Raw genomic sequence first — 24,527 nt, 5'->3', positions numbered from 1 at the left:
GTGATGCAATTTACATTTTAAATGATAAAAAAAAACTACTGATAGAATTTGGAGTGTTTTATTGAGAAAACATTTAAAAATATATACAAAAATAATCTTCTTAAAGTTCATTTTTAATGAAATTGACATTGGAATGTTTGAAGATTTCAACCCGCGATTGAATCGACGGTTGAGCACATCAAGCGCACAATTAAATGTGATAAGCGATTTTCAACTTTAAGTTAAGAAGGTAACGAGCGAATTTTATAAATTGCGATTAAACAGCGCCTTCAGGAATATTTTTATCGAAACAATTGTGAAAAGTTATTTGTACATAGATATACGAATCCAATTTGTCTGTAATATAATGTTACTCAAGCATACATTTATACCGACTGCGTAACTCGTGCAAGGATATCTAATATACTTTTTTTTTAAGGGGTTTTATGACCTGGTAACTGAGACCTTTAAGTCATGTCTTATTTTAATTTATATTCATATTTTTATGAAAAATGATATTATGGAGTGAAATGAAATGAAGACGACTAATTAGAGACATTAATCAACTGGGATGAAATAAAATGAAATGAAATGAGATGATATGGGATGAAATATAATCTCAGTAAAATTGTGGTCATTTACTAAGATTTTTTCAGTGAACTTTTTGGAGGATCCCGAGAAGTTACGTCCAGCGGCTTTGTTTCAATTTTTCACATTTGTGCACTTTCCCAGATATTAACAGTTAATAAACCACCATTATTACACATTTAAACCCGAAGAAACACTAAATAGACAAAATAAAACAAATCACACAACTTCACTCCTCGCGTTCCCGCCAAAAAGTCATATCTAATATACTCACATATTTTAGAAACTACCCTCCCATTGAATTATAAAATGATTTTAACGTCTTACTTTTGTACGTAACTAATAAAAATAAAGTAAGTATGTACAAAATAATCGTAAATTCTAAATAATCTGTTTTTAAGCTTTATAATCATTTTGAAAGTAGTTATATAATTAAGCTCCATGATACCCAAAAAGTGGACGAGGAAGATTATAGTAGACTCATATACATATGTTATTAAATATATATTTAATTCTTTTTCTATTGTACTATATAACACATTTTTACATTATTGCACTATTATTATTGTATTATTCTTTTTAATTTTGTTGTACTATGCTTCGAGTTGCGAAAAATAATAATCGGAAATGGTTTTTACCTATCTACGCTAGAAAAAATGTGTGTCACCAAACAGAAAATAAAACTTAATACGTAAATGAATGTAGCTCTAGAAGCATCAATGATTAAGGTCGAAATTTCGACTACTTAACGGGGATTAATAACTAAAATTGTTAATACGCTTCTCAATCATGCTTCCCATTTATTTTCTTCTTTCGTTGTTCATACGATGTTTTCTCACAATTTCATTTTCAATCGCCCCCCGGTGCATTTCGCGTAAAAATATAATGTACTTTATGTAATAATCTTATGAGTTTGATCTTATTATAATTAGTCCAAAGCGAGCGATCTGAACGAGCCCGGTAGATCTTTGAGTTTGTCCACTCTTGCGTCCTGACAACTGGAGGGCCGTTGAGATTCGTCGACCGCCCAACGCTTATCGTTTGTTAAAAACCAATCTCTGAAATTAGAAAAAGATGGCGACGTTATCAATTACGCTAAAAAAAAATCTAATCACACCTTCTTCAACATTTAGCGACAGATAATCTATATATAAATGAATTGCTGTTCGTTAGTCTCGCTAAAACTCGAAAACGGCTGGACCGATTTGGCTAATTTTGGTCTTGAATTATTTGTGGAAGTCCAGAGAAGATTTAAAAGGTAGATAAATATGAAAATGCTCGGAATTAAATAAAAATAACAATTTTGTTTTTCTTTTGATGTGTCCCCCGTTGGACGAATTCTTTTTGTTTGTTTTAAGTTTATTTTATACAAAAGTCTAGGTCTTTTATTTATCGATTGAGGCACTACGAAGTCTGACGGGTCAGCTAGTTTAACATAATTTCATTGGATGTTAAAAATGTTATTGTTTTTATAGTTGATTCTTCTACTGTTGAGTGGCAAGCGATGCCCATAGATATCAACAATGTTAATTCCGTCATTCACCTTCATATAGCCCACTGAGTTTCTCGCCGGATCATCCCAGTGGGTGGCGATTCCGATCCGGTGGTAGATTCTGTGAAGCACTGCTCTTGCTAGGACCAGTGTTAGCAACACTCCCGGTTTGAGCCTCGAGAGCTCACCTACTCGCCCGGTTACGCTGACATAGCCTCTCAAGGCTATCAGATTAGGTAGGGAAAAAACCTGTAAGTCTCAGCTTTATAGTAGAATGGCTGCCCACTGCTTCACGGCAGAAATGGACAAGGTGGTACCTACTTTCAGCCGCGCAAGAAGTCTTATCGCCCCTAATACAACCACCACTGTAACGTTATAGCTCACCTTTTGGCTTCCATCTTCTTTATCCATTCCCTTTTGATTTGTTCGACGGAGCCAGCTTTGCCGCCGTAGTCTGAAGGCAGTATTTCTTGTGGAATGTCTTTGTATAGAGTGTCGGAGTTCGGCTCGTGAAATTTAATCTATAAATGTAAAAAAAATATATACTTATATTAACAACGAATATGTGGTACTGGAACTTAGGGTTCGAACATCGGCACAATCGAATCACTCGATAATGGGAAAACCGGGCGACTTATCCTTTAGGCCACGACGTCTATAATCTGGACGTAACCAGTTGAAACAGTTAAAATTGCAAAATTTGTAGTTGTAACTGTCTACCAGATAACCATTTAACTCCGGCTGAGTCATCAGATAGTCTTTAGAAGATGGTAAATTCATTAAAGCATTATTTCTTGCTCGTGTAAGTATGAATCGACCGATAAATTTTGTGATGCGCATGGCATAGCGTTTCGGAACCTGAGGCTATTCATAAAATAGGAACATATTTATCAAGAGGTATCTCTCACGTTCAGACCACAAAACCTTCAAAATACAAAACAGTGATTAAGAAATAGAAAACATAGAAGCGAATTTTCAACAATAAAAAACATTTTTGTTTCTCTAATAAAATCAAAGCTATTTTCGAATTTTAAAGTAATTTCATTCGTCCAAAATTAAAGAGTTTTGAAATAAAGTTAATTCGAATTTAGAATGTTTCATTTAAATCTTCTATTCATAATATTCATCGATTAACTACATATTCAAAGGTAAAATGCGTGTGTTTGTGTTTGGGAAATTTTCAGAAAATCCTTAGATTGGCCCAGCGAGTGATCCAAGGATATTTGGTAAGTAGCAAAGCGTGCCGATTTTATTTAGATATCTATTGCTCGCAGAGGTATTAATGGACTGCTCGCTGGAATCAATTAACGGAGCCCCCAAGATTTAATAGGATTAATGCTGATGCCCCCTCGCTCCTCTACTGCTGCATAGCTGCTTCACGCAAAACGTTGTTCTCTTTTTTTATGATTGAAAGATTACTGGTGACCCTGAGGCCTTTCCTGTTTCACCAGGATAGGTGGGCGAGCAAAGGCTCAGCTACGAGGGGTAGGATTTGCTAACAGCTGCCCGAGCGCCTCCGAAGGAGACCTAACAACTCAAGAGCAGTTGCTTCGCGAATGAACGTTGTTCTCATACGCGACGAAGAAATTACCAGTATTTAAAATACGGAGGTTATGAATTAGAGAGCTGGTAAGCAAAAATCAGGTCACATCTTTAGCTACCTGTGGTAGGATGTCTTGTGAGCTCGCACGGGTAGATACTGATATCCTGCCTATATCTGCCGCGAACGAAGAGAATAACCTTTTATTTATGATATCCTGTTTCTACTCGATAAGCCTTTTCTGATAGACTAAAAGGTCAACGATCGGATGCTGTTGTTGTGGTAACTTGTAAGTTATTGCTGGCTACGACTTTCTTATTGTGAAGATGAAAACCGAAGTCCAACAAATGACCAGACCTCAAGATACTGTTAGTTAGTTCTGTGTGAAATTCAACGTAATGTTCTGGAAATATTTTTTCTAGAAAAATAGACGTTAGTTGCAACAATGTACATATAAACGACTAGCTGTACTCGTCCGCTTTGCTAGGCATTTAAAATTAACATTATTATTTCTCACCCCCACAAAGATTCTCATCATTAACGCCCCCGCAACTGGTGTAGGGAGTCCAACACTCATATAAATATTAGCCTATCCATTAAATACATGTATTTTTTACATGGATACCAAGTTTCAAGTCAATCGGATGCATGGTTCAGTAGTTATAATGGAACATCCGTAAAAATCACTGTAGATTTATATATTAGTATAGACTTTTTCTTCCTACCTGTGCTGATAGCCTTGAGAAGCTATTTCAGCTTCATTTTGACGTGTAGGTGAGCTCTTGGAGTTCTAACCTTTGCTAGCACTGGCAATCTACCGGATCGGCAACGCGACCCACTGAGAAGATCCGGAGAAAACTCAGTGGGCTGTGTCTATGGGTTAATTCACTCGTCGAGCCCTTCGTCGCAAGCGACGGGTTCAACGATGACGGTGACCGGTGCTTGTGGTAATGGATAATGATGATTTGTGAATCGGGAGGATAATGATGATTTGTGGACGAATAACACCTTAGTCTTCCGCAGCCACGGAAACTGTAGAGTATTCGTCGTACACGTCGGAAAAAAATTAACGAGAATAAAATATGTTTTAATTATATCTACGACTCAGTGAAACTGAAGAAAATATTGTAATATACACGTAATAAAATAGATTTGACATACGTTTTTGGCGGATTTGCTCACTTCGGTGGTAGCTTTCAAATCATATTGTAACTATACTTGTGACCTTAGAACTTATATATCAGTGGAAGTAAATCGTGGTGGGTGGCGGCATTTACGTTGTAGATGTCTATGGGCTCCAGTAACTACTTAGCACCAGGTGGGCTGTGAACTCGTCCACCCAACTAAGCAGTTAAAAAAATTAAAAAGCAATCAATTCGATCGTGTTTTGGGCCGAGTATATTCATTTATCGAAATATTATAAAAAAATTACCATTTAGATATCATAATATATAATATCGTTCTAACTTACCAAGTAAAACGATCTATTTTATACAAGATATCTAAATGTCGGGGTTTGTTTAACAATTGTGTCATTCATTGCCAATTAAGACACTTTTCTTTAGTTTCCCAATACGAAGAACATAAATTAAAAGGCGTAATAGAGATGTCACATTAAATATTACCATAATCTGAATGCATCCGAGCATCTGAAGGGTAAGCATTAAAATTTCTTAATTCATATATGCAAATTTAAAACTTGTCAAACTTGTTTCACCATGACGACTGACTGACTGGTTTGCGTTGATCAAATTTACATTTCAAAACATTCGAATCGATAATTTTTTTAAAGTCATTAATCATTAAGTAATAAGTAAGGCCACGAACTTAAGGTATCGAAATTATTGATTTTTATTAGTGGCGCAGACAGGCAAACGAGTTCACGGTCCACATGAATTGAAACTGTTACCGGTGCGCAAAGTAATCGTTGCTCTCTATTTAGGTGCTTAAGGTCGAAATCTCGATGGCATTGGAATAACGGGTTTTCTACCCTTCGAACCGGACCGAAATATTGCTTCGAGCAGAAGTGGAGCGGAAAACACGAATATCAATAATGTCGGTGTCTCTTTTAGTTTCGCAATTACAATCACACGTTTTTAATGTTTTTGAAATCCGAATAAAATGCGCGTTTAATGTAATTTAATTAGACAAATCTTGGAAAAAATAATTGTATACGAATTGTTACGAAATGTCGCATTGTTTTCAATCAAACAAGCATTTATAGAATATAAAAATTTAAATAAAACATTTTCTTTTATGAGTATTGCCAACCCTTACCCAATCATGGAGATATGTATGTCCTACCAACATTGAAAACTACAAACTTTATTCCAGAGACACGATTTTCTACAATTTCGAAATTCGAATTTTATAATTTGAAATTCGTGAGCAATAACCGCTGTGACGTCACAGAAGAAAGGTTATGCCACAAATAACCAGCGTAGCGGTCAAGGTGTTAATCAAAAGAAATACGTTCAGTAACTGACCAGTTTGGCGACTTCAGTCTTGAGGAAGGGTTTGCAGATGGCGTACAATTTGCCGATATACGAAGGAGCATTGATCACGTGTACCTGCTTCAGTCGTATAGGCATCGCTTCCTGTAAACAAATATATGATTAAATAATTAAAACCACTTTTACGTTAATACTGGTTGTAGGGCACCTTGTAAACCAGCACGTGTAGGTACCACCACCCTGCCTATTTCTGCCGCGAAGCAGTAATGCGTTTCGATTTGAAGAGTGAGGCAGCCGTTGTAGTGTAATAACTGAGATTTAGAACTTGTGTCTCAAGATGTGTGGGGACATTTACATGGTTGATGTCTATGGGTTAAGATGATTACTTAACTTGAGCTTGTGAGCTCATCTACCAATCTGTGCAATAAAAATATTAGTTTCGGTATTCAGTGATTGAGGGCTACGTGAAAAATGTAGCAATATTCGATGTGTTGGAAATAATATAATTAGCATAAAAAACGCAAGATTAAACCTTAAAGTAGTTGCGTGTCCGATTCACGAAAAAAGACCGAAGATAATATAAGACATTTCAGAATTAGTGAAATTTAGTGACAATAATTGTAGACGAATTGGAATACCTAATGTGTTTATTTTGACTGTTAAGTCCAAACGTATTATTATTAAGTTCCGATAATGTTGTTGTTAATTTAGACGAATACAACAAATAAACATTTAAAAATAGCCAATACAATTGTTTGTCCGAATTATAGACAAATTATCGTAAAACGTTCCAAATAAAGTTGGCTTGGCGTGTTGCTAAAATTTAACCAAGCCATAATAGGTAATTTACGTTACATATTGCTTTGTCTTAAAGTGCATTTTTTACACGAAGCGAATATTACACAAAAAACTCAAGGCTGCCATTTGTTATAATCACCGTACATTAATTTTGCAGATTGCGTTCTTGGATGGTTTTATGCATTATTCCACGTAGCGTTAACGAAAAATAATAGCACCGTGTAATAAAAATCAAACCCGCAAAAATAGAATATGCATAATTACAATTGAAACATGGACCGTAAGACTCAAGATGAGTGGCCTCTGTGTGCTTATTGCGAGTTTTTTAACGTCCTCGATAGCGTAAAAGTTAACTCTAATTTGTATGGAGTTGGAACAGCGCCCGTAGCGACAATCGTAGGGAAAACTCGCACTAAGAACACTGGTAACCACTTAACACCTGGTGGATAGCGAGTTTATTTACCCATATAAGCAGTTGAGGGTAGTTGTGAAATAATAAAAGGCTGGAAATAATAAGAGAGGGATATCGAAATAAACAGTTCTTTCCCATAAATGTAATGCATTTCTATAAATATATTTTTATTGCGTATACATACAATCTTCCTTCATATTATTCCTATTCAATTAAAATAATAGCTAAACAAAAGGTCGTGGCTTTTGTTTTGTAAATCTCATCAATAACACCAATTCGTGGATCTGTGTGTGTGTGATGTATCTTTCATCATGCTAACGTGCGTGGAAAAGTTAATAATATTTTACGTCAAATAAAATATGTTTGTTGTGAAAAGCTACAAAAGTATTATTTGAGTCGACTATTATCAAAGGCGGCAATCTGACTTTTGGACAATGATTGGTAAATCAGAAAAACGAATTATTGACTTTGTATTCCATCGGCAGTCACAAAACTCTTCGGAACGACATCTTAGATAAATAACAGGTTAACTATTAACCTTTATTTAATGCAGGTTTTGAACCGTATTCTTTGAAGGAGACGATTATATTCAAATCAATCTGTATTGACATATCAATAAATTTTTTTTGTCCAAATGCACAGATTGCCACCTTTGATAATAGACGACTCATTTTATACATAGAATATTGTTAAAGCGTCCGTGGCCTAATATGTAAGACGCACGATGTACTCTGATCTACTGACGCGACTTTTGAGCCACTTCATAATCTTATTTCATGATTTGTTGCGTTAAATCCCTTTATTCTTTATTGTACACACAGTTAATGCAGTATAATAATTGCGAAAAGTTATAAAAATGGCGAGCTCAACTCAACAATTGTTAGTTGTTAACAATTGTTGTTAGTTATCTACCAGCTAACCGTTCTTAAAGAGGGTGAGCTTTACATAAGTGGATAGGAAAGTACAATCTAATCAATTTGCTTATTGATACAGTACACAATAACAATAATAAATAAAAACACTAATACATAATATATCAGACTATATACATACACGTACATATATAACGACGAACGAATTTCTCGATCTTAAAATGATGCGCTTCGAAATTAGGTAGTTCATTCCTTAAACGTCAATGCGGCAGCACAAAATTCTTTCCGAAGACATACATGCAACATTTCGCTTATATAATAATATAATTATCTACCTAATCGCTAATAATCTAAGGAGCTATTTCAGCTTGGACAGTTAGACGAGCTCACAGACTCAGCCCGAGAGTATTAGATAACAGAGCAGTGCTTCTCCGAATCTACCGTCGGATCGGAATCATGACCCACTGACTAAATTATTTTAGTGTTATAACAGCAGCTTATTAAATATTAAATTAACGCAACATCTCTTGGTACCAACATATAGTTGGATACACAATAATTATGGCTTTCGTCATGCCACAATTTTATTTCGTTCATAAATAATATTGAAGTAAAATAAAGTGGCGGTTATGAAGTAGCCGTTACCTCAGCGTTTTTTTGCCAACAAAAAAAGTAGTAAATATGCATGAGTATGAAATAAGAACATTAAAATGCGCAATTCAAAATTAACACACAACTCTTTGTTTTGGATTCAATTTACATGAAACGACCACTAAATGTTAGCCGAAGCGTGGATTTATAAAAAAATGCACGCAAATATTTTAAAGCAACGAGATTAAGGCTAAAAAAAAAAAATGCACAGACAAATGAACAAAAAGTGTTTACAAATTATATATTATTAACAGCTGACGCGGCAAATTTGTTTTGACATATATAAGATTTCTAGAGAATTTCTACTGTAGAAAAAAAAAAACTAACTTATTGTAAGTGTGTAAGGATGTGGTAAATGAGTGAAAGCGGCATGAAGCGCTGTGAACGATGAGGGAATATAAAAATAACAAAACCTCATTCAAACACATAAATCATAATCACAAAAAAAAAATTGTCCAAAAAATAAATATTAGGGGTGGACAACCCTTATCACTTAGGGGTATGAAAAATAGATAGTAGCCGATTCTCAGACCTACTGAAAATGCATATAAAATTTCATAAAAATCGGTCAAACCGTTTCAGAGGAGTATGGTAACTAACATTGTGACACGAGAATTTTATATATAAGATTACATCGGCTCAGTCGTGAGTCGATGGTGTCACGTACGCCTGATCCCACCCGCGGTCGAGGACAAAACCTAATTTTCCTTAAGCCATACTTAATGTGAATAAGTGCTCATGCTCGCGATAGGACTTCACTGTGTCGAAGCGAATAATACAGATGAACAAAACGGTTATACGATTTATAAATGATAGCCAGTTAACTGACCCAGAGGTCATTGACATACATTTCGATCTAGCGTCACTCTAGGATTTACATTGTAAATCAAGGTCCCTTTACGAAATCACCGGTAAGTCTTGTAAACAAAACCGGTGTTTATCGTAAGTGACAGTTAAGAAATGAATAAAACGCTTTAGTATCATATTATGTTTCAAGTCGATCATTTCGAATTCTTGGCCGTTTGATTCGTAAAAAAAAATCTTGAGTAACTAAAACCTTTTAGTTGTGAAACTTTCTTATAGTTTATGTAATATTATTCGGTTGCGTTTGTAAAATGTCTATTTATCTTTTCAATTCGATATAAAATTAATAATCCGTTTTTTTTTTGTGTTTGGTAAATATAAAATCTAACTTTTGTTTATTGCCTAGATAGGCGGACGAGTTCACAGCCCACATGGTATTAAGTGGTAACCGGACCCCATATCATCTATAAAGTAAATGCCGCCACCCACTTTGAGATATAAGTTCTAAGATCTCAGTATAGTTACAACGGCAGAAATAGGCAGGGTGGTGGTACCTGCCCGTGCGTACTCACAAGGGGTCCTACCACCAGTAAATATACCCGTCTGCCCATGTATCTGTCACGAAGCACGACAAAAACGTTTATCTCTATATATAAAAAAAATTTGCTGTTCGTTAGTCTCGCGAAAACTCGAGAACGGCTGAACCGATTTGGCTAATTTTTGTCTTGAATTATTTGTGGAAGTCCAGAGAAGGTTTAAAAGGGAGATGATAAATATGAAAATGCTCTGAATTAAATAAAAATAACAATTTTGTTTTTCCTTTGATGTGTCCTCCGTCGGACCGATTCCTTTTGTTTCTTTTAAGTTTATTTTATACAAAAGCTTAGGTCTTTTACTTACGATTGAGGCGCTACGAAGTCTGCCGGGTCAGCTAGTCTTCAATAGAAAAAATACTAACCTGTGTGTAAATCATGTATTTTCTAAGCGCCGAGAGATTGATTTTCCCGATGAACTTCAAGGTCACGTTGGCAGAGTCGAATATCGGGACTTCTCCGGCGGGAACGTCCTGGTCCTCCGTCAGCCTCGTATCGGCCAGCATGAAGAAAGTCTTAACGGCGTCTACGAAGTTGAACAGATCCAGATCCGTGGTGCTCAGACGATATATGAACACTCTGTAGTTCTCTTTCGTTTTGTTCGGCAGAGGTAGCATGTCGCTGTGAAAGCGTCAACATTTAATGTTACACAAGTCTAATATGTTACGACTTAGTGCTAATTTAATAATTCAAACAAATCAATGGAACAATAAGAGTTGAGAAATATATATTTTTTTTATCTGGTTTAGACTAACGATACTGCGACACATTGAAATATTCATAGAACGAAAATTGTACAACTAAAATATTAAATGCTAGTTTATAACGAATTCTAACTTTCTTTTGGGCTCGCGGAAACCCTAATAAAATATAAGCAGCTGGAGTTTGGTCATCCGTGTACTATCAGTAGTAGGGGGTATTGTGCACCCATATGGGTACAACCGCCCTGCTATTTCTGCCGCAAAGTAACATGCATTCCGGTTTGAAAGTTGAGACGCCACCAAAGAATTCAAGATCGTGTTTCTGATATCTATAGTCTGTGGTAGATAGATTGTGAACTCAAAACTGTATTGCAATGAAGAAAGCATTAGGTTTTGTGAATTTTGACTCAAGAGCATTAATGTCGATGAGTTCAGTGAACTATTATCTTGCTTATGCGTAGATTAAGCCGTAAATAATATTCCCATTTGATATCTTTAGTACAAATAATAGTAAATCATCAAAAACGCATTAAGATTCTAGACCATTCCCTTAAATGCTATGTAAGGATTTAGATAACTAGTCGATTAATTATTATGTGCTTGGAAATTAACGATTCACTGACATTTTTCGATTCGAAATCGATTCCAGTGTATTCGAATTAGGAAGTTTTAGTGATAACTCAGTTTTTTCTTTCTCGAATCCCCATGTAAATTATATTAAATGAATCTCTATTGGTGATAGTTTTAATGGTTTGAAGCTATAGAAGGACACATAATTGAGAGTAACCGTTGATTTTTTATTTTATTTTTTTATTGCTTAGATGTGCGGACGAGCTCACAGCCCACTTGGTGTTAAGTGGTTACTGGAGCCCATAGACATCTACAACGTAAATGCGCCACCCACCTTGAGATATAAGTTCTTAGGTCTCAAGTATAGTTACAACGGCTGCCCCACCCTTCAAACCGAAACGCAAAACTGCTTCACGGCCGAAATAGGCAGGATGGTGGTACCTACCCGTGCGAACTCTCAAGAGGTCCTACCACCAGTAAAAATAACCAGATTAAAATACTCACGTGACATCAAAGGTCCGTTTGATCTCGGGTGCCCAGGGATCTCTCTTACAGAACAGCTCCGGCGCATTAGAGCGGACGGTGAAGAACAGGTCTATGGTCTTCTTGGCCTTTTCCAAGCTGTACTTTGCGCTGCTCAGAAATCGAAGCAAGAGAATGTCATCTGAAAAAATTAATAGCTAAAATTAATCCGTTTACTGGCACGTATGGGTGGAGTTCACGACGCATGTGGTGCTAAGCGGAGTACATAGGAACCACGACTGAATTAGACCAAGGCTTAGTCCCAATTACAATTACAGCCATCCCGTCCATCAGAACGAAAGGCGTAATTGTGACGCGTTAAAAAAGCACAGGACGATTATACGAATCCAACAAAATAACAATTAATTTATGAATTATATTTAGTGACTTAGGAGAAAGATGAAGATTTTGTTATTACAGATGAAGGAGTATCCGAGGCTGAGGTTGCATAATAGCTAAACTAACGACTATCACTAATGATATCTGACTTCGAATGTTAAGATGTTTCGAAAATAGTTACTGATACTCATTTGTTCAATTGTATTTTTATTAGCTTTGTAGTAATACAACTATAATCTCTGAGGCCTATTTGAGTGGTTATCGTGGGGCACAACCAAAGCGTTCCTCAGCGTTGAGTACTCTTCGCATATCTCGTTTGAAGAAAGACATGTCATAGCGCTCAGGAAACTAAGTGGATTCTTCGTCCAAGCGCAAGGTACGCTCTATCCGAACAAAAACAGTTTCACTGTAAAAAATTGCGCCAAGTCCACGTTTATAAAACTCATCTCAATAACATTTGCACTTTACAAAAAAAAGAAGACTTCAATAACTTTCATTCTCTACAAAAATATGTGAAATAAAAAAAAATACCAAGAAACCGTCATAAAGTTGAAAAAATAAAAAAAAAATATGTTGAAAATTTAAAATAAAAAAAATAAAAAAAATTTATCGTACTTAGCGCGCTTCATTGAGTACCCCAAATTTTTTCAGGATAAATGAACATCCTTTGAATGTTTAGAAATTTATAAGTAGGTCAACCTATGAAATGCATAAATGTAATCCGAACAAAAACAGTTTCACTGTAAAAAACTGCGCCAAGTCCACGTTCATAAAACTCATCTCAATACATTTGCACTTTACAAAAAAATAAGACTCATTTCAATAACTTTAATTCTCTACAAAAAGATGTGAAATACAAAAAAATACCAAGAAACCGTCATAATGTTGAAAAAATTAATAAAAATTTATTGAAAATTTAATAATGAAAACAAAATTTTTTTTATCGCCCTTGGCGCGCGTCATTGAGTACCTCAAATTTTTTCGGAAGAATTTCAACCCGAGAAAAAAACCATTTTGCTTTAATATACAGTGAAAGCTGTAAAAAGTTACCCAGGATGTCTTTTTCGCTCTTGTTAGCGTTTTATGAGAAATTGAGACAGAACTACGGTAATTTTCAGCAGCTTTCACTATATATGGGCTATTATATGCCAAATCGACCACTTTTGCGTTCGACCCCTTTAGATTACGCGCGCCAAGTACGATAAAAAAAATTTTGTTGTCATTATTAAATTTTCAACAAATTTTTATTAATTTTTTCAACATTATAACGGTTTCTTGGTATTTTTTTGTATTTCACATCTTTTTGTAGAGAATTAAAGTTATTGAAATGAGTCTTATTTTTTTGTAAAGTGCAAATGTATTGAGATGAGTTTTATGAACGTGGACTTGGCGCAGTTTTTTACAGTGAAACTGTTTTTGTTCGGATTTCATATCTTTTTGTTAAGTATTATTTTTTGCTCATTTATTACTTAACAAAAACAGACAATAGAATAAAAATAAATTATAAATAGTCACTCAGCTTAAAAGCTAATGAAACGCTCAATTAATTAGTGTTATAATAATCAACATCAACTTTTACAAATTTAAACCAAATTAAATTCATCCCAGTTGATTAATATCTCAAATTAATCATCTTCATTTAATTTCACTCCATAATATCATTTTTCATAAAAATATGAATATAAATTAAAATAAGACATGACTTAAAGGTCTCAGTTACCAGGTCACAAAATCCATTAAAAATGTAGGAATAATTCCAGCGCACCCTGGCGGCCGTAGATTACCATGTATTCTCGAATTATTTATAGTCTGTGGCATGTCACTTTTTACATAAAAAAAAGTCAGGATCGAAATTTTTGAGCGAGCTATAGTTTGTAGTGATAAAATTAATAATTTCAAGTAGATTAATTGTTGTAATTGATATAACTAGTTAAAATCAGTAAAATAAAGTTGTGAGTGATTGATGTAATGTACAATTTAGGAACCAGAAGTACCGTAGAATTGAATAAAATTTCGCAACCTCAAAAAACCGTTCTGCTTACAGTAAACACAGTCGGTAGTCTGGCGCTCCGTTTACAACGGGATTTTTGAACGGAACTTGGCGCCAGATTCTACCGAATCTGTGGATTGAGTACTCTCAGTATATGACCTCAACTTGGTTCTAGCCTCCAAAAGACAACGATATTAATAGTCGTTTGAAGCATCGACCCGAATAATCCAAATTCACTCGGAAAATTGCAGGGATACTCCAAAGAAATTTCCATTAGAATAATGGGTACCTTATGATATAGTTACGTGCTCAATAATAGCCGATGTTTCGTTCTGATCTTAGCAAGAGATTATGCGTCGTGGCCTAAAGGATAAGATGTCCGGTGCATTCGTATCGAGCGATGCACCGGTGTTCGAATCCCGCAGGCGGGTACCAATTTTTGTAATGAAATACGTACTTAACAAATGTTCACGATTGACTTCCACGGTGAAGGAATAACATCGTGTAATAAAAATCAAACCCGCAAAATTAGTCCGCACGGGTAGGTACCACCGCCCCGCCTATTTCTGCCGTGAAGCAGTAATGCGTTTCGGTTTGAAGGGTGGGGCAGCCGTTGTGACAATACTGAGACCTTAGAACTATATCTCAAGGTGTGTGGCGCATTTACGTTGTAGATGTCTATGGGCTCCAGTAACCACTTAACACCAGGTGGGCTATGAGCTCGTCTACACATCTAAGCAATAAAAAAAAAAGTCCTTTTTTTAAAACATTAAGGCTCAAGTGTGTAATGAAATTACTGTATGCATTATGCATAAAACCGTGTATCAATTGTGAATAATAATACAGTTTTTATTCGCACTTAAAATCAAGGGTTTCACGCAAATAGTATTACTTTTTTTTCTTGGACAACTTAGAAATCTTTGACTTCGTTTGAATCCGTTTTGATTAATTATCAAATAAACGATCTACTGTCGATTTAGTCTTAAAAAATTGTTGTCTTTCCGGTTTCCGTAGTCTAACTAAATCGTCATTGCGTAAATATTTAATAGATAGATGTTTACCTTAGAAACTGCACGCGAATATGGAATTAAAAGTGCAAACAAACTTAGTAGAGAAAATTTCAAAATAAGATTACGTAATTATAACCGCGTTTACGTTTTAGTTTCGCGCTTTTAAATTATCATTTTATTACATATCATATTCAAATGTCAACAAAAAGAACCTCAGTCGCCGGTGGTGACTACGAAAACTGAAATAATAATTATAAAATATATAGAAAATAAATAAAATGGAATAAATTTATAACATATACTCCAGATTAAGCTGTAAAAATAGTTTTAATTATGTTCTTATACGTTTATTGCTTAAATGTGTACACGAGCTCATGGTCTGTCTACCCGGTGTTAAATGGCTACCGGAGCAGACGTCAATGACATCATCAAGAAATGCATGAGACACGACTGCATCACGGCAGAAATAGGCAGGGTAGTGGTACCTACCCGTGCAAGTTCACAAGACGCCCTAACACTCCAATATACCTTTGACACATGTATCTAACGCTATTAAACAAGATAAAATATACTGTAGGCTATGTAATTCTATACTAACTTGAAGTTTATTATAGACTAGCTGACCCGGCAGACTTCTTGTGCCTCAATCGATAAATAAAAGTCCTAAACTTTGGATAAAATAAACTTAAAACAAACAAAAGGAATCCGTCCAACGGAGGACCTTTTAAACCTTCTCTGGACTTTCACAAATAATTCAAGACCAAAATTAGCCAAATCGGTCCAGCCGTTCTCAAGTTTTAGCGAGACTAACGAATAGCAATTCATTTTTATAAATATAGATAAATGATTTTCGTGGTCATTACCGTATAATATGTAATTTAAAGTTTCAACAATTAGTCAAAGCATAAAATACAATAAACAAACGCGATAAGAGTCCTCAAATATCTTTACAATTATGGCTATGAGAACCCAATAATCTGAGAGCCTACTTAATACTGTCAGTTTAATTCAGCCAAATAACATTGCAAACATCGTAATGTGTTTTCTGCCGAAACACGATAGCTCATTCAATACTTTTAAATAATTGAAAACAACACACTATTCCTCGTCCACTTGAAATGGAGCGGGTACAGTACCTGGCGATAAATGTTGCACACCCGAACGACAAAGAACGAAATACTAATAGTCCTTAGAACTTAGTCAAAGTCCTTAGTCCTTAGGCAATAGTCCTTAGACAAAGAACGAAATACTAATAGTCTTGAATCTATTAGTATCTAACACTACTAATTATAAATCTCAAAGACGTAGTGAACAATAGATCTAGATGAAGATCCAACACAAGGTGGAAAAATATAGTTTTGAAGGACAAAAGGGGATGCAATGTTGCTGACGAGGATGTCTAAGACAAAGCGGAGGAGTAGAATGAGGAAAGCTGACCTCACCACCGTGTAAGATAAATAGCCAAGAAGAGAGAGAGAGAGTAGTGAGCGACAGAGATAGTGCTATACGAAGCCGAAATTACCCGATTTTATCTTCCCGAAGGTACGAATAATTATCGGCGGGGACTGTACCTGTACATTGTCAGTTCGTGCGTCGCGTCCGGCGAATGAATATCAGTATTCTACAAACGACTAATGACATACCTGTGTAGGACGTATTATGTATATAAACAATAGATGACAAAGTCACGACCTTAAATAGCTTTGATAATTTAACCTACACATACAAATAAACCATGTTTTTTTTTTGTTTTTATTCACAAGAAAAAAATGGTGAAGTTAAATGAAGCCTTCACTTCAAGGTCAAAATTTAGTACAGCATTTGTTTAAATAAAAATTGTAGGGAAGACAACAATTCGTGGAAACCGTTACTGCTGTCCATCTTGAGACATGACTGCTAAGGCTCCGTTTCTACGGTACAACAACGGTGCTAATGCTATGCGCGCTCACAAGACGCCCTACACCAGTATAACCTAAAATGCTTAGGAGCGCCCATAATTTCATAACACGAAAGCCTCCAGTGCCGTATGCACACGGTGCCTTAAATATTCAAAACATATTCATATTGCTAAACCCCTGTCTGTATCCTTCAAAATTCATTGGCTATACTAGACGGAGTTCAACGACCCTGCTGATCGAATTCAAAGCGACTTTTACTTTTAGCTGTTACGAAAGCATTTTTACGCATTATTGGATTAGTGGATTATTGTCCCACAAAAAAAATGGATTTAAATAATTGAATATGCAATTTCGAAAGGGGCACATCTCTGAAAATGTAAAATGTTCAGGAAATGAAAAAAACTGATAATTTTCTAAAGCAGTGTAAAATTTAAAATATTAACTTTTGAAATATATTTTAGTGTTAATTAGCAATTGAAAATTACTGGAATTATTATAAAATGGGTGTAGGTAAGCCTCAAAACTACATGTATATGAAAAAACGTATTTGACAAAATATGCGACATGTGCCCTTTTCGAAATTGCATATTCATTTAATTGATGATTCAATTTAAAATCATGTGTTATTATTATTAGAAAAGCAGACGACTCTAAGGTCTAATTGCTGTTAAGCAGGAGCCGTAATAGACGTATAACGTAAATGTTAAACGTCTTAAGATTTTTTTTTATTTTTCAGACGTAATAAGAATCTAGTATTGTCTTCGGTTTTAGTCGCAGACATAAAAGACTATATTTACGGTTTAATCTCTGTTTTTTTTTAATTATCATTATTTTTAATTACTATTATTTCCAACGTTGCGAATCTTCTATAATCTTCGTGTTATCGGAAGATTCTTGACTTAATCGTTGATTACATGTAGTAAATTGAGTAAAAGTAGTTTTATTTAACGTCGTTGGGAGATTAAGGTGCCAAATTAAAATATTTTCGTAACTATGTGGCGATCATGTTTTCATTAACTAAGGATATTTCAAATAGTTATAAGACTATAGTTTTTATTTTTTATTTTTTATTCATGTAAAATTTACATTGGCGGACTTAATGCCTAAGGCATTCTCTACCAGTCAACCAAAGGTAGTGCAGAGCGAATAGTGGTAGGTGCAATGAAATTTATATTAAGTTACAAATACATACACAAAAAAAGTATATATATACATCTATACACAAGCACATATACATACATACACACATACATACATACATATAATACATACATATATAGTGTCTTAATCCAAATCAGAATTTTCGACCATCTTAGTAAAGGTGTTTGCGATTATTTTTAATTTCTTTTGTCAATTAAAGGTATCTATTCCACGACCAGTGACAATAGTTTTTAAAATATTCGGTATTTTGATTAAATTCAATCGTTTCACCTTACTTTCAATTTTATACTAAAATTTTTGAATATGAAGAAAACTACTGCACCTGTAAAGCACGTAGTCGATTTTAACCCCACTCAAACGTTTATAATATTTTTTTATTTTTTTTTATTGCCCTTGTAGGCAGACGAGCACACGGCCCACCTGATGGTGAGTGGTTACCGTCGCCCATGGACTTCAGCAATGCTAGGGGCAGAGCCAAGCCGCTGCCTACCGCTTAATACTCTCCACAAGCCTCGTTTGAAGAAAGACATGTCATAGCGCTCAGGAAACACCGTGGAGGGGAGCTCATTCCATAGCCGGATGGTACGTGGCAAAAAAGACCTCTGGAAACGCACTGTGGATGACCGCAGTGGCTCCAGATAGTATGGATGAACTCTACTCCGGTGGCGGGCGGTGCGATGGTAAAAACGAGATGCCGGTATCATTTCGAACAATTCCTCAGAGCACTCCCCATGGAACATACGGTACAAAATACAGAGGGAACCGAAGTCCTCATTACTCATTACTCAAGTTGTCTTATTATAGTTTCTCAGTAAAATGCTACCTATTAAAATAATTACAAGCATTGAATGTTCCAGAAAAGACCATTGCTGGTACTTAGAACATTCTCGTTTTACGTTTCTCAAAATGAAACATTACATTACTTAAACTTTATTCGTATAGGTACTTTGTTAGTTTAGACCAAATTCTTAATTATCCTTTACATATTTGAATTACTTATTAAAGTAAACAAAAGGACAATGCCCATTTTCTATGGGCGTTTGGGCCCCTAAAAAAAGTTGTCGGGTGATGATGATTTTAACTTAATTTGATAGACAAAGAAATATCGTTTCATATTCAGAAAACGATTTTTATATTCTCACCCAGGTTTAAGAGAAATCTGTTTTTTCTGCAGCTAAAATTAAGTTGTTAATTGTTTTCTTCGAAATCAATAATCGCTCTCATCATTATTTACAGTATTAAATAAGTTAATTGTGGTTAATGTTGCTAGAAATAAGCCCTTACGTACATTTTATTATTATTATATCCTCATAATAATAATAAAATGAAATGAAATCCGGAAGCCGGCAATGATATTGTTGTTGTTGTTGTTTTTAAATTCGCCAACAAGCAGGCAAAGAGCGTAGCCTATACAGCCTGGTCTGTCATAGTTATATTTTTTATATATTTTTAATGTTAATTAAAATCCGGTGTATTTCTTTTTATTGCTTTTTGGGAGTTTTGACGTCAACTTGATGAATAGTACATTGAGTGAGCGTGAATTTCCGCAGACCTTTTATCTTGAAAAAAAAAAACAGTCACTGCTATGTTAGCCACAGTTTTATTCCAATGCCTCAATAATCGTGAACAACGATTATTGACATTTAATACACAAAACAACACCCAATTTGTATATTATACATCACAATAAGCTATTAAAAAAACATAAAATAAAACTTCAAGTGACGCTTCACTCGGGTTGCTGCCAAAACTCTCTGATCATATATAATAAGAATAGAGTAATGGTAGGCCATTGAGATTTTTACTAATGGAATCATTAATATCTAAAAATATTAAATAATTCATGGTTTTAAGTAATAATTATTATTACAATACATAAATATTGAATTGAACAACAATAAACTAAAAAGTCTGTGAATTATAACCATTAGCAAATTTTTTATTTGTTGTTCAAGTCACAGACAACTTTTTCGTTTGTCAGCATATAAGTTTACTATAAGGCTGTATGGGCTAATTTTCCCTTTGTCTATTGGCGAGTTTAAAAACTATGGCACTCAGTTTTGGGATGTTATCAAATAAGTAATTTATTTTTTTGTAAAACAATGCCAGGGTGAAAGAAATGTTGATACATAAACTAAACAACATGAAAAAATAAGGCATAGTTTTTCAAGTACAAATAGTTTTGTCATGAAGTTGGCCCACTTTTGGGCATTGTCCTTTGGAAAAAAAAAATGTAACTTTTATTTGAGGTAATCGAAAGCCTGCTTTATTTACACTAGTAAAATTCAGTGGTGTAATAAAAAGATGTACATAATATGTTTATTGAAAAAATATTGTTATCTAATATTTTAATGAAAATTTATAAAAATTTTAAAGCTTAGCCCAAGAAAGTGCTATAAACACATAATCAATAAAGTTGGCACTAATTTGAAATATATATTTGTACATTTAGATTATACGCGTGTGCGTCAATCATACGATAGCACTTTTTTTTAAACCTGTAATATATATCCTAAGCTTCATTGAACTCCATAGAGGATTGTTACAACCGGTTTGTGCACTTAATTGTCGGCTCCCCAAATAGAAACTCTATGTATCTCTTTTGGACTATAAATGGCTGTTTAATAAACAAGCAAAAGCCTAAAGTTACCGGCTTAAGTACCGCAAACACTTTACAGTCAAATCCGATTTTAAATTGTGCGAAGCGTTTAATAAATACTAGCGACCCGCCCTCGCTTCGCTTCGGAAACTGTAATTTATTGTTGATTTCTCCACTATTTAATGGTTGTTGATAAACATATAAACCTTCCTCTTCAATCACTCTATCTATTAAAAAGAACGCATCAAAATCCGTTGCGTACTTTTAAAGATTTAAGCATACATAGGGACAGACAGATATAGGGACAGAGAAAGCGACTTTGTTTTATACTATGTAGTGATTATATTTTTTTCGGAAATTAATGTATCGTCTTCAAAAGAAAAAAATCAATTATGTATTATTACAGCTCTGTATTGGGCTTATTGACCGAGAGCGATAGTAACTTTTTAAATTACCTAGTCAAACTAATTAATGTCTGATATTCACATCTCGAGTGTAAAGTTTTGAAATTATTAACATTTTTCGCAAAGGAACATGTAGGGGAAAATAAAATAACCCTGAAATTGACCATCTCGTCGAATAGAACTAATATGAATAATACATGCATTGAATTAGTGTTACTATAGTCAACCAAGATGTTGAAACTACACCATAAGCGTATAACCAGATTGTGTTTCGCAACGATAACTTAAATATCCCATGCCCCCGTTGAGGCTGAACCTTGAAAAACGATATCGTTTACATATAAATTCATTTAATTAAGTTCATTTGAGCCTAAACATTCTGGGCGGGTAGTATGTGTGCTTAGTGCGTGTTTCTTAACGCTCTCGATAGCGTAAAAGTTAGCTCATATTTGTATGGAATGGGATCGTTTGCGTACGTTTGCCGCTAGAGGCGTTGTTCCAACTGCACACAAAATTGGGTAACTTTTACGCTATCGTGAACGTTAAGAAACTCGCACTAAGCACACTGTACTTGAAATAGTTTTTTTTCCCCTACTTTTACTTATAGCCTTGAGAGGCTATATCAGCGTTACCCTACCGTGTAGGTGAGCTCAAGGGGCTCCAACCGGAGTGTTCCTAGCACTGGCCCTAGCAAGAGCAGTGCTTCGCAGAATCTACCACCGGATCGAAAACCTGACCCACTGAGAAGAACCGGCGAGAAACTCAGTGGGCTGTGTCTGTAGGTTAATTCGCTCATCGAGCCCTTCGTAGCAAGCGACGGGTTTGACGAGGACGGTGACCGGTACTTGTGGTAACTAAAAGCACTGTTAATAGATCGGGAGGATCCGTAATTACGTGTTTTGGGCGAGGTCGACTGTTTACCATTCGGTCTACAGGATCGGGTATGTAATTTCCAGCGGCCACGACAAGAGAGTTCTCATGTCGTGCCGCCTTCTCAAAGTGGCGCAATGATGCCGACTGTAGATACATACTGACTGAGTCATAAAATTCGCTCTAGTGTACTGACCATAAAATATGAATTTAATTAATAATTTGATTTGCTAGTCAGCCTTGTTGTTTAAGTTTTTAAGCTTCATGTTTTCATTTGTCTATACATCTATAGAATATTTAACAAACTGATATCTGTGCCTACGTGACTGATCTCATGGATTTATATGTTGTATGTTTCATCATTCGCTAAAATATTTTGTTACTAGTTGTGCTGTGGCGTGCCAACTACATTTCTTTACGTGTTATCACTGTTAAAATTAAACTACATATTCGAAATAGCGTGTATATTTTATTGGAATTTTAATTCGTTTTAAACGGAATATTAATTTTGTATTTTATATACAAATATATGTAACTAGCTGTACCCGTCCGCTTCGCTGGCCATTTAAAATTATAATAACATTATTATTTCTCACCCCCACAAACCAAGCTATTATAAGACATGTTTAAAAAAACCTAGAGACAAATTATCTTACCTTTTCAATAAATTGCTTAACTGTTCTTTTTTGTTTAATTTCGACTTTGATTAATTGAGTTGAACGACCTGTGACCACTACAACGGTCATCCCATAAAAATATATCTTCAAAGTAATACACAATAATAATATATAACAGCAGTCATAACATTTAACTAAATTACATTTTGATTAATTGCATCCACGAATTAACCTCACGGATCAGGTTGTGCGGTTACCGAAGTCCTTTAAAGCCACTTTGATAATGCCGCCACACCTCCTCACAGATCCATCAGATCCAATGACTCTTGCATTAAACGCCTTCACCAAGAGCAGGCTTAGGAACCCCGGTAACCGTACTTGTAGGACTCGGCAAAGAGTTCGGCGTGCAACCTCATTCGCGAAGCAGTTGCTCTTGAGTTGTTAGGTCTCCTTTGGAGGCGCTCGGGCAGCTCTTAGCAAATCCCACCCCTCCTGTCTGAGCCTTTGCTCGCACACCAATCCTGGTGAAACTGGAAAGGCCTCTGGTCCACCAGTAAGCCCTTATTTATAAAAAAAAATCGCAACTGACTCAAAAGATCCAGCGAGAAACTCAGTGGATTGTGTCGTCAGGCTTAGCCAATAACAAGTAATTTTTATTCAACAGGTTCTTTTATCAGCTAATTATTTTATTTTTCGCATAAAACATAGATAAATAAGCATACTAAATAAGCGTAATACCATACTTTATTTGTTCTAATATCATGTTAGGTTCTTAGAATAGATTGGGTTTTCTAAAGTTTTTTCCTCTATTGGGCTTTATTGTACATTGTAAATACTGAGAATTTTCAAATTAAATGCAGAACTAAAAATATATTTTGATATCATAAAAATCTGGTGACGTCCGATACAATAACTTGTTTTACCGTTTTGTTGTTTTTATTTATTTACGAATCTGGTATTAAATTAAGTAAAATTATATTACATTCATTAAAAGGAGTACAAAAACTAACATGCATTACGAAGTCTATGTAAATTTTAATTGGTTTCCAGAACGAGATAAATTAGGTTAGGTCAAGTTTGTTCACGTGTGTTCTCAATCGCTAGTCTGTTAGAAATTAATTGAAATTGCTAAGTGTATGGACACGAAGCTCCCTAGTTCTTTGGACGAGCTCACAGCCCTCCTGGTGCTAAGTGGTTACTGGAGCCCATAGACATATACAACGTAATTGCACCACCCACCCTGAGATATAAGGTCTTAGTATAGTTACAACGGCTACCCCACCCTTCAAACGGAAACGCATTACTGCTTCACGGCAGAAATAGGCAGGGTGGTGGTACCTACCCGTGCGGACTCACAAGAGGTCCTACCACCAGTAAGCCTGTAAAAGTTCAAAGGCCTGTAAAACTTCACATCAGCGTCATAGAACTAGCCCGGAAAGATAAACTTGTTAACATTTGTCAAACATATTCATTTTAGTTTCTGACATCAAAGAGAGATTTTAATTTATTTAATCATTTGTTACTGATAACTGTGCTGTGGCTTTCTTTATCAGCGATTAAAACCAATAGCTTTTACTAATTAGGGAACTATTAATAATGCAAACGGTGATTGATATACATGGATATTGAAAAATTACGTAATCGTCTCTAAAACAGCACTCATA

The 24,527-nt window shown here is 35.1% G+C and overlaps 1 protein-coding gene across 2 annotated transcripts in view; it reads right to left on the bottom strand.

Annotated features, from left to right (window-relative positions):
• Positions 1-42: 42 nt before the first annotated feature.
• The window catches only part of LOC114253071 (alpha-tocopherol transfer protein-like), a 30,321-nt gene continuing 5,836 nt past the window's right edge, over positions 43-24,527 (bottom strand). For both annotated transcript variants that reach the window (XM_028187831.2, XM_028187830.2), the window contains exons 3-7: positions 11,958-12,117; positions 10,548-10,803; positions 6,086-6,196; positions 2,444-2,580; positions 43-1,625 (exon numbers count right to left, since the gene is read on the bottom strand). In XM_028187831.2, the coding sequence (XP_028043632.2) occupies positions 1,496-1,625; positions 2,444-2,580; positions 6,086-6,196; positions 10,548-10,803; positions 11,958-12,117 (794 nt within the window). In that variant the 3' untranslated portion in view covers positions 43-1,495. The remainder of the gene's footprint in view (positions 1,626-2,443; positions 2,581-6,085; positions 6,197-10,547; positions 10,804-11,957; positions 12,118-24,527) is intronic.

Source organism: Bombyx mandarina, chromosome 21, assembly GCF_030267445.1.
Source record: "Bombyx mandarina strain Sakado chromosome 21, ASM3026744v2".
Classification (NCBI taxonomy): Eukaryota; Metazoa; Arthropoda; class Insecta; order Lepidoptera; family Bombycidae; genus Bombyx; species Bombyx mandarina.
Note: the sequence above shows the minus strand (reverse complement) of the source record. Positions and strands in the feature narration are given on the sequence as shown.